At 36.3% G+C, this 11,351-nt stretch overlaps 1 protein-coding gene across 2 annotated transcripts in view; it reads left to right on the forward strand.

The window, feature by feature from the left end:
- The window catches only part of SEPTIN10 (septin 10), a 30,395-nt gene extending 20,257 nt beyond the window's left edge, over nucleotides 1-10,138 (forward strand). The window contains exons 8-10 of one of the 2 annotated variants that reach the window (XM_055701689.1): nucleotides 5,044-5,176; nucleotides 7,907-8,094; nucleotides 9,275-10,138. In XM_055701689.1, coding sequence (XP_055557664.1) covers nucleotides 5,044-5,176; nucleotides 7,907-8,094; nucleotides 9,275-9,290 — 337 coding nt within the window. In that variant the 3' untranslated portion in view covers nucleotides 9,291-10,138. Of the gene's footprint in view, nucleotides 1-5,043; nucleotides 5,177-7,906; nucleotides 8,095-8,327; nucleotides 9,208-9,274 lie in introns of those variants that run through there. The other variant, XM_055701690.1, reaches the window with a different exon arrangement.
- Nucleotides 10,139-11,351: the final 1,213 nt, after the last annotated feature.

The raw sequence follows: 11,351 nt of genomic DNA on the forward strand, positions 1-11,351 counted from the left end.
CCTCAGCTGTGTGATAGGAAACGTCTCTTTCCATAGAGGAAGTTCAGTGTTTCCCATTTTGCTGACTTGTAGATTTAAGTATCTTTCAGAATAGGGACTATCTTGTTGTTCTAGGCAAAAATGTGTTATTAAATTGTCATCCTCTTTATCCTTAAAGATGTTTATAGTTTATGCATATGGATTCTACGAGCTGTAGTTTTAAAGTACAGTTAATATTGCATAGCAGTATATGACTGATGATTAAAATTTTATGTTACTTGTGTAAATAATGATCAAAAAAATCCACGTGACTACTCACAATAAGTAAAGAGCATTTAGGAAGTACAGAGGGATGCTAATTATATAGTTAAAAGGTGTAAGGACATAGACAGGACTTTGGGTATTACAATCACTGAGAGAATGGAATATAAAATCATCCATAGGAATTTAGCTATTAATTCTAATGTTTTCAGGACACCTGGTTTATACTGGCATTTTATCAAACCATTATTTATTTAAATTGAATAACAGTAATGAGATAACTTTAATCAATAATTTGGCGTTTACTTAATCTCATTCATATACCTTGCAAAAACAACACACAAAACTTTTTTTATCAAAAAAAGAGTTCAGTCTTGTAGAGGGGTATAATTCCGAAAGGTCATGAGAATTAGAGTCACATATGTACCATATCAGATTAAAATATAAAATGTGGTAAACCACTTTAAAAATGAAGAATCCACCATATGATGCTTCAGGGAATAAATGGGATTCCATCTAAGGCTAAAATTAGTCATATAGGTATAACCTGGTTTCCAAGCCATGAAAAGCAGCCAATCAGGAATGGGCTTGGAAAGCCTGTTACAGTAAAATTTATGTAATTAAGTTAATGGACAGAAGAGTATTCCGGGGGATGGCTTATGCGTTTTATACTGTATCTGTTGGATGTAAAATCCAGGAAGCGCTTTATTATAATTTTTTGCTTTCTTATAATTTTCTAATACTTAAAACTGGGATTTGCATTTCTTTGTTGCTGAAAAGTAAAGATAAACATTTTTTTGGTGTGGATGGTCTAGTCCTGCCTTTTTGGTGGTCCAGTTATGTCCATTAGGAACATGAATTCCTAGTTTCAGGTCAGTCTTGGCAAGAAATAATTGCTGAGATGTCCTGAATGGAAAAATTTGGGATACTTGAAAACAGAATCTAGACATGAAGAGTGCTTCCAACCAAGCAAACTTCCAAATACATACACATCTAGTAAGCTTAGATGTTTGCAAGTGAGGAGAGGGTTGCTACTGTTAACTGTTTGGAAGCTGGATGTTTTGTAAGCCCATTTTCCAATCTAAGCTATGTTGTTGCTTAAGGGGATATTCTTGTTTTGAAAGAAGAGAGCTAACAGGCAAGGGTCTGCTGAAAAAAGCCAAAGATTGGTGTTGTATGTTTGCATATTTGCATTCTCAGTTGTTAATAATTCTCTTGTTTAGTTGTTTTTCTGTGCTCATAATTACAATTTGTTCTTCATCATAATTGCAGTTAAACATAAATATAACATGAATGTCTCAGTTTCTCAGCTATGCAAGCAATCGTATATTCCAGGCTTTATTCCTCCCTGAAATTGGGATAGTCAGACCTCGCAGGTCTTGAACAAAAGCATGTTTATTTTTTGGTCTATGTTGAGGATGACAGCAGAAAACCAGGAAGGATTCAGTAATGTGAATAAATCTACAAGTAGAGGAAGATTGATAGGACTCTAGTTGTCTTTTCTAAGAAAGGAAACCTAGTATCTGAAAGGCTATTAACTTTTTCTTTAAGAAGTCACTTGGGAATGGAGTTCATCTGACCAAGTGCAGATCTTGGCCTTTGAGCTAAGTATTTTAACCTCCTTATTGTAAGACTAGACTGCATCCAAAATACCTGTTCTTCATGCCTCCTCTGGGAAAATGGCTATTATTTGGATCTATCATAACCTTAGTGTTGCTTAATATCAACTTAGGTAGTTCACAGAGTTAAGCGACCATGCTAAAAATACCTGCCACTAGTTAAATTATAATTTTTTTTGTTTTTCTGATATAATTTAATAGATTAATGTTCTGCAAGAAGTTACAAGTGTAGTTTTCGAGTTTAAAAGCTTTTTAAAATTTAAATGAAAAAACTGTAAAGTGCTGTAAAAATATCTGTGTTGTTCAAAGCCCACAAACATTGTGTTCCACTGAGAGTTGAATTCATTTCAGTATTTGTGAACGTAACATGTTTGATTTGCGTCTTTATATTTAGGCTTCCTTGTTCTAATACTTACGCGGATAGAAAAACTGTATGTCACAGCTATGCTTCTGTAGAAAGGTAGGTGATAGTGCTGTTATGAGGATGGATTAAAGGTGTAGACTTTCTTCACAATCCCTTCCCTTCCTCCAAAACCTCAATAAGAATACATTCTTTAAAATAATTATCTTTAACATCTTAATTTTGCAAGTGGTTTTGTACAGAGTATAAAATCCTAGAGGTCCAACCCAGAAGACTGAGAGAGTCTGTGAATTTGATTTTCATAATGTGCTGTATGGGAAACGGAAAAGTGGTTTACAGTGAGCAGTGGATGCAGTAATGTTGAGAGGATTGGCTTAAGATCTGGATCTATTTTCCACTCCTCCTCAAACCTCCTGAAACCAAAGACTGTTTGGATCATTATGTTGCTGATATGCCAAACACAGAAGAGGAAAGTTTGTTTTAATTTTGTCTTTGTGATTTCCAGAACAATTCCGTCCAGGGGGAAGGGGATTTAAAAAATACAGTTTTATTTTTCCTCTTCCTTATACGTGTAATTTGATTACTTAGTAAATCCAGTGCCTTCAAATTTAATCTTTTACTAATTTCAATAAAAAATTACTTGTACCTGATAAATTAGCTTAGGTTGAGTCTAAAGATGTCCCATAATGAAATGAAGGTGCGATTGCAGCATGTTAGCTTAGTCTAGCACTTCCTCTGGCGGATTTATTGCACCCAAAGGCAGCATGTTAGCTAGCAGAACTGACACAGGGCCGAAAAGTGTGTATAGTGAGATTGCTAGCACTTGAAAAACCTGTGCTGTAGCTTTATTGTTATTACATATGCTGTCTAAACTTAAAGATAGTGTGAATTATTATACCTGTGTGAAAACAGTGCCCTCATTTCACATCGTAGGTACAATTTCAGGACAACCAAATTACTTCACAGCTGGTAAAAAAAATCCTAAACCCAAAAAGGTTGTGCTCTGAATTTGTTTTGTTGGAATGTATTGCTCAAATAAGGTAGAATAGGAAAAGTGCTCTGACCTTGAGGTCTTACAAGTGTTAAGTCTGCATGTGCAATTTCAAGATGATTTTTCTCTTGCTCTTTAGATTGTATTTTGAATACAAATAAGAAACATTAGGATTGGGAAACTGCCCAGTCATCATAAATTTAAATACAGAAGAGAGCTGGTTAAGCTCACTCACTGTTGCTCTAAGTAATTAATTTTTTATGGGTTTTTTTGTAAGCCTTTCAATTTATAAATGGTTTTAATAGAAACAGTAAAAGACGAGACTTAAAAACTGGTACATGTGTATTAAAAATATAAAGCAAGTTTAAATTTTTGATATACATATGTATTTATTTTACACCAGAGCGGAAGGCATGAGGTACGGGGCAGAGGGCAGTAGTAACTAACTCATGGTAGCTGAAAAGAGCTGACTAGTCGGCACTCAGGAAGCGTCAGAAGAGATGAATGATGTGAAAGAATAGCCCCAGAACAGAGCTAGAACATCCATGTTTTGATTCATTCATAATCCCTGTGTCCTACAAGACACTGGACAGATCGTTTTCTTTTTGTAATAAACCATTGGCACAGCTCTGATCCACCAATTTTGCCTCTCTGAAATCTTGTGACTTAGAGAAATTTGTGGCAAATGTTTTATTGGAAGAAGTTGTGTCATTAAGCAGGTATGTTTTTCAAAGTTAGTGTGCTCTTTGGTGTATGAGATACATCTGTGTGCAAGCTCCATTCCATTTTCCCTGAAAAGCAGAACTTTTTCTGCCAGCACTGTGGTGATAGCAGTGGTAGTATAGACCATGAAAATGTCAAACCTTTAGTAGTATATGAATAAATTACCAGCATCTTTTAATTTGCTATGCTATGCTTTGACACAAAAGTAGTTTCTCAATTTCAAGTACCTCTTGTTTGGAGGAAAAATTTGTGTTGTGTACTGAAAAGTCTAGTAGAGTAACTTTTTTTTTTTAAATAAAGGGAAGGGAAGCATATATTTTAAAAGAGATGTTTTAATTACTGTTTTTTTCAGTTGCAAGATATTTGCTCATTTATCTGAACTAATTTACACCTCCTGTATAATTCCAAATATGTGTGGTATATATGGAGTGTATTAGCTTCTGGGAGAGAGGAATCATGAAAAAACAAGCAGTCTTGAGGTGTTGGCCAATCCATGTTGGAAAGTCACCCTATCTTTTGGATGTTGAACTACTTAGGAAATTGTATTTATTCTGTATTAATGTAACTCTGCCATATTTAAATTTTGACATTAAGTAAAGAGAGTGCTATATATTTTGATGGTCCTGTTATTTTGCTTCCTTTTCATACAGGAATAATCAGTTTGTTAGTTGTATTCATGCTCCAGATGCATTGTTTTGGTAATGTCCTCTTTTAATACTGAGGTTTCACAATGCAGAAATTTTGGCAGATTTTTCTGCAATTTTGGTGTTTTATTAGGAAGTAAATAAAAAGGTTATATATGTTGGATACAGAGAGCTATAACTCAAGTCTTTTAGAACATGAGATTTCTAAAGTGCTGTATTTACTTTGAACTGTAAACTGCCCAGAAACTCTTAGCATAAATAATTTTACTCAGGTTTGTTAAATAAAAATGTAGAAAGGTAAGATGCTTGCTTCTGTTTTCGTTTGTTTATGAATTTTTATGTGACGACCTGTAGAAATTAATACTTCAGATGAATATTAATTTTTCAAATAATATTCCAGATTGTTGGTTTTCCACCTTGAATAAAGCAGTGTACTGGAGACTTGCTTACATTTTTGGACTTCAGTCTACAGGAAACCTATGAGGCAAAGAGGCATGAGTTCTACCTTGAACTGCAAAGAAAAGAGGAGGAGATGAGACATCAGTTTGTGCAGAGAGTGAAGGAGAAAGAAGCAATGTTGAAAGAAGCAGAGCAACAGGTAGGCATGCCTGTCTGTCTTGAGTTTGCTGAGATTTGGAACAGTTAAGCTCTTACTAAAATCACAACTAGTTAATATTTATCATTTCCTAATATTTTGAGGGCAGTAATGCTTAAATTCAAAAGCAGATTGATTACACAGGTTGATTGGATTAGCAGATTGTTCAGCGACAAGCAAAAAAGAGAATGTGTCTTATGAGGAGCGGCTGAGGGAACTGGGGTTGTTTAGCCTGGAGAAAAGGAGGCTCAGGGAGACCTTATCACTCCCTACAACTGCCTGAAAGGAGGTTGTAGCGAGATGGGGGTCGATCTCTTCTCCCAAGTAATAGGCAATAAGATGAGAGGAAATGGCCTCCGGTTGCGTCAGAGGAGGTTTAGGTTGGATATTAGGAAAAAATTCTTCACTATCAAGCATTGGAACAGGCTGCTCAGGGAGGTGGTGAAGTCACCATCCCTGGAGGTATTCAAGAAGTGTAGGTGTGGTGCTTAGGGACGTGCTTTAGTGTTGGACTTGGCAGTGTTGTGCTTGTAGCTGGATTCAATGATCGCAAGGTTCTTTTCCAACCTAAATAATGCTATGATTCTATAAATGGCAGTCTTTTTTGGGAAAGAGGGACCTTATGGTCTAAAGGCTTTGGTGGATTGCTGGGACAAGTCAATAGAGTAGGAGGTGATATGGTGAAGTAAGAGTGGTGAATGCAGTGGTTGCAGTTTTCTTTGTCTTCTCTAGCAGAAGTTTCTTCTGAGAAACATTGGTGTGCCATGGCAGTACAGTAGGTGCTTTTCATGCATAGGTTGCTCTGTAAAAACCAGGATTTCAGGAAAAAAATTCCATGGGTTGTTTTTCAGCTCAAGAGTGTGGCATGTATGTTTGTATGACCTCCAGGTTCAAGTTGTTAAATATAAGCTCAACTCTCATGTTAAGAGGTTTGAAAGTATGTGCGCGTGTGGGGTGTTGGTTTTGTTTTGTTTTTAAAATCTTACCTATTCCCAGCTGCCTTAAGAATATTTGGAAATGTGGAACATTTCTTGAATATGTTGGTGAAGATTTTGTCCTGTCAAGCTGAACTGGCAAAACAGGATTTTCTTGTCTGCTTTCTGCCAGACTTTACCATGGTCGTGCCTATTTATATTAAAACACCAGTTTAATTGCAAACCTGTGTATATCTATTATTCTTCTCTGTACTTCAGTCTCCCAGCAAAGATGTAGCAGTTTTTGCAAAGTGTTCAGATGCATATTTTAAATAAGAAGGTGGCCTAATACTTTGTTTTCTAAATCTGTTAAGTCTCCCATGCTACCTGTGGATAAAAAAAATATCAGGCTCAATCCTCCTCAATATATGAGGCTATCCACTTGGAAGAATACTTGGGCATGTCCACCCAAGTAGGTTCTTCAGCTAGGTCTTGCGCAGTATCTGTGGTACCCTTTGATGTATTGCTTCCGTGGTTTATACCAGGTGGTTTGTCAGCTCTGCATATTGCAATTGAATTATGGATGTTAGTTTCCCCAGTTCCTGAGCTGGGAAAGTGATTGTGCAGTCACTCCTGAAAAACATTTGTCATATACTCTTGCTGCTCATTCTGCAAGCAGCGTGTACGTGTATTTGGAAACTAAAGAAAAATGGAAGTTTCCATTGTACTTAAGATTGCTTTCCATATCCTTCACCTAGAGGAAACTTGTAGGTGCAATGGTAGTGCTCATTATCGCTCCTGAGCCATAGAGTCGCTTCGGACCTTACTGTTTCTACCCTGAATGTTTTTATTGGTATACCTGTTTTTGCAATGCCACCTGGTTAACTGTTGCAATGAAATAAATAAATGAACAGCATACATACAACTATACACACACATATATTTATAAAATCTGTCAGCTCTACTGTGTAGAACAGGCATACTGTTATATTTATAATCTTAGTTATTTCTTAGTTCCTTTTTTGCAAAAGATGGAAATAAATTTCTCTGATTTCTATATGTGCTCAGGTTGAGTTACACCCATGCAGATAGGTACAGAAGCAGGATTCTAGGAGAGTTTGTGTGTGGGGAGATGGGAGGTGAGGGAGGGTGGAGTGAAGGGCTTTTTGGTTATCACGCACAACTTCGCAGTAGTTTTAAAACTGGTCAAAATGCATCTGGAGAGTAAAGTCCATTATTATGTCAAAAGAACAATCGAAGAACAATTACTGCAGAAAAGCAGTTAATTTCCTGCAGCTCACAAGTAACACCCCCAACCAAATTCACTGTGTGTGTACATATTAATATGTAAATGTAATTAATATAAATATAAATATAAATATATATATATATGAAAATACATACCTGTATGAGTCCTTGCTCACTTGGTCTTAGGGAAGTAGATTCTACTCGACAGATCCTGTTTTAATCCTTCTGTTGTTAATTGTTTCCTCTCTAAAGGCCTCCTTATTGTTGATATAATAAAAATGTAGTAAAATCTAGTAGGAAATCTAATATTGATTTAGTGCCTTCCATGGTTTCCAGCTGTACTTTGTGTGTGGAAGCCTGGCTTCTGTGAGAACAATCTGATGTGAATTATTATTTTTCTGGATTGCTGTTTTTTAGTCTTACCAGTTTTGAGAACTATTATGTCTTAACGACTTTTAACACAAGTTGAGGTAGGTTTCATTGTTTAATTGCAGAGGGATTTTGTATTCTAATACCACCACCTTGTGTTACTAGTTGGAAATACTATTTTTTGTGTGCTTGCTTTAAACAGATACAGACTAAATTTGAACATCATATGCTAATGCATCAAGAAGCAAAACTGAATTTAGAGAAAAAGAAAAAAGTTCTAGAAGATGAAATAGCTGTGTTTATTGAGAAGAAAGCTAATGCTAAGTTACTCCAATCACAAGCATCTGTCTCTACCCCTGTTAGTTCGAAGAGAGACAAGGACCGCAAAAAGTAAGTGCTGATACTAGTCATCAGAGGCAGCAATAAAAGAATTTCTTCACATATCACTTTTATAATGCAAATTACAGTAATTTTTTAGAAAATTTACAAACATGCTCCTATTCTGTTATGTGATAAGAAGACAGAAGTGTCTAAAATACCCTCATGCTTGGATTTACTTTTATTGCAATTGCTGAATGTTCTGTGAGCATTCTTTCTTTTTTTTTCTTTCTTTTTCCGTGGAGGAACCAAAGTTTTCGACTTGAACTCCTGTGCTTTGATGTCAGAGATGAAGAAATTGTGAATGTTCACAAGCAGAGCAAGAGAGAGAGGGAGAAGTTAGAGAGGGAGAGAAATTCACCCAGGGAATTCCAGAAGTAGTATTTGATTGCAGCACTCAGGTTTTGAATGTACGATATGTTAGTTTTGTGAAGAAGTCTGACTGCTGCTGTCCCATAATACTTCTTCCTAATACAGATTTTTGAGAGGAGAGATTGATAAAATTGGCTGTAAAATTATGATGAGTGCAGAATATGACCAATAAACATTTCACTTCCTTCCCTCCCACCCACTTCTTTCTTTCTCCACTCCCAAAAGAAAAGCTCAAATAAATTGTGAAATTTTAGAAATGTATTCAGAATTATTTCCAGAACAACATGCCCAACTTCTTCTTATATAAACATTGAATTAAATGTTCATATATCAAATTAAATTAAATTTGTTCTCCTCCAAACCCAGAAGTCAATTAACGTATTAATTTCCTTTCCTGGTAGGTTGCAATGTTACTGCAAATAACATTTTGTTCAATAATATTTTCTGCAATTGAAAGCAGATTTTTGGTACAGAAATTATTCGTAACTGCTAGATTATGAAAAACTTTAGAAACTAGATTGGTGCAAATATTTCCACAAATATCATATCATTAAGCTTTGACATTTTGGGGTTGTATGTTAGCAGCCTGCTCGTGTTTTTCCCAAAATTTATTGCATTTGAAGTAATGTTGCCGAGTTCCTTTTCTTAGACTCCTTTTTTAGGATTTACTTATGAAAGTGGAATTGTTGGTAACAGAATTAATTATCTGCACTATTATGAGTAACTTCCAACTTGAGAAAATTTTTAGGTCTGTTTTCTTTCTTGTAGCTTTGTTTGTTCAGAGTATGTTATACTTCATATGCTTGCTTTTGTTTTTCAGTTCCAGCTTTATGTAATACTGATGATAGAAGAAACAATATTGATAAATTCTCCTGAGGAAGCAATGACTCATAGGGTGCTTTTGGAGGTATAGGAGTTGCAGTTTCTTACAAAGGATTTGGAAAGTACCTCTTGTTGCTGTGTGCTGCAAAAGAAGAATTTTGAAGTGTGACCTGTACCCATGTGGTGCAGCAATTTCTGTCATTGCCATCACAGACTTTCTGTTATGAGTCTGCCTTGATACGCACTTGCCTTACTACATGGCTAACTTGCTTTCATTTTTAGTGCATTGTACCAAAGAAAATGTGCCTGCCATAAACAGTTCCATTCATAATATGAATGCTGTAGTACAAAAGTATTCAGTGAATATATCTATTATAACCTTTCTAAAGAGTTATTTTCACATGGTATGATACATTAGTCTACTAAGTATTATCTAATACAACTTGACATAATTCAACCATTTACTGATTTTGCTGACAGATCTTGTTTATAGGCTTTTATGTACAAGCGCTGTCCTGAATTTCAGATATGATCTTCCTAATAAAAAGTTATTGAGATATTTTTGTGGTGCTGTACTGTTGCATGATAGTTTATTTGACATTATTAACTTAGTATGGAAAGTACCTATAACTTTTTGGCGCTTGTGACTGTGGTGTTCAGTTACAGCAGAGGCTGAACTTCACAAAAACTACTAACTACAAGAGCTTCAGGTTAAAACAAGTTTAAAATGTTTTTTCTATTTTCAGTAGCCATGATAACTAATGGGAAACTATTAAGAGGTGCAGTTCTCTGAAGTTGTTTGGTGTGACTCTAAAAACGAAATACTAACTTGACAGAAATAAAATACCTTTGTTTTGCTTAAGTGTTTCTGTTGTTCTGGTTTCTTTCTTCCCATGTTATTAAAAAAAGGAGTAAGATTTCACTTTAATCTGAATAATAGAAATGTTTTGCATCTGTTTTAGATGTCTTAAGTCATTTATTGATTGGAAAAACAGACTATTTGTGCATACTGTGCCAGAAAGGCAATATGACTTGTGATATACTTGTTGTGTACCACTGTACTTACAGTATCATAGAATATCTCAAGTGGGAAGGGACTGGTAAGGATCATCGAGTCCAGCTCCCTGTTCCTCACAGGACTACCTAAAATCAAATTATATGGCCAAGATCATTGTCCAGACGCTGCTTGAGCTCTGACAGGCTCAGTGCCGTGGCCACCGCCCTAGGGAGCCTGTTCCAGTGACCGACCTCATCTTCTATTTCACTCACTCAGTGATGCCTGTCATATAAGGTTGTTTTCCTTCAATTCTGTAGCAACAGGGAGGAATAGATGCTAAGAAACATAAATCCTTCATTGACCAGGACAGGATAGGGTCAAACTGCTAATTCAATCAGCTCCACAGGAGATGTAGCATAGGAGGGAAGGGTTGAGAGGAACCACTCATGCAGCCTGCACACTCAACCAGCATATAACTGATGCTTCTTTCAAGAGAAGACAATGGGCCAGGGCCTGGCCCTGTGATTGCTGTCTGATTGCTCCTTGCTGAGCAAAATGTAGCTTGATGAAAGACCATATTTTTTGCTTGGCTTTGTACCATTGAGTGGGCCATTTGCATCTGTTCGATTAGAAACAAGGGATACACCCTTCTTAAAGGAGGTAACAGCTAAAAAAAAATAATAAATCATTATATTAAGTGAGCAGTAGATTTGGAAGTGTTATCAAGTGATTATGAGCAGAATGCAATTACAATTGTGTGATGTGTACTGTCAGTACTGTTAGTCCCGCATGGGTTATCCAGCTACTGATGTTAGCTTGTGCCAGGCTCTTCATGAGCGTTACAAAACGGCATCAAAAGCCAGCTTTAGCTGTCTATAGTGTGGCCGGTTTGCTGAGGACAAAGCCTGAGATGGTTAAGTGCTGTGTGACCTAGATAGCTCTGTGCCTGGCCAGTACTAGAGGATGTGCTGTGCTTGGACAGCTGGGAACCATGGCAGTACCACACGTGGTACTGAATGGTCAGAATGGGTTTATGTTCAGTTGTGCGTTGGCCCTGCAGGACTCGGCAGCAAAACAA

Source organism: Falco cherrug, chromosome 2 (assembly GCF_023634085.1).
Source record: "Falco cherrug isolate bFalChe1 chromosome 2, bFalChe1.pri, whole genome shotgun sequence".
NCBI lineage: Eukaryota > Metazoa > Chordata > Aves > Falconiformes > Falconidae > Falco > Falco cherrug.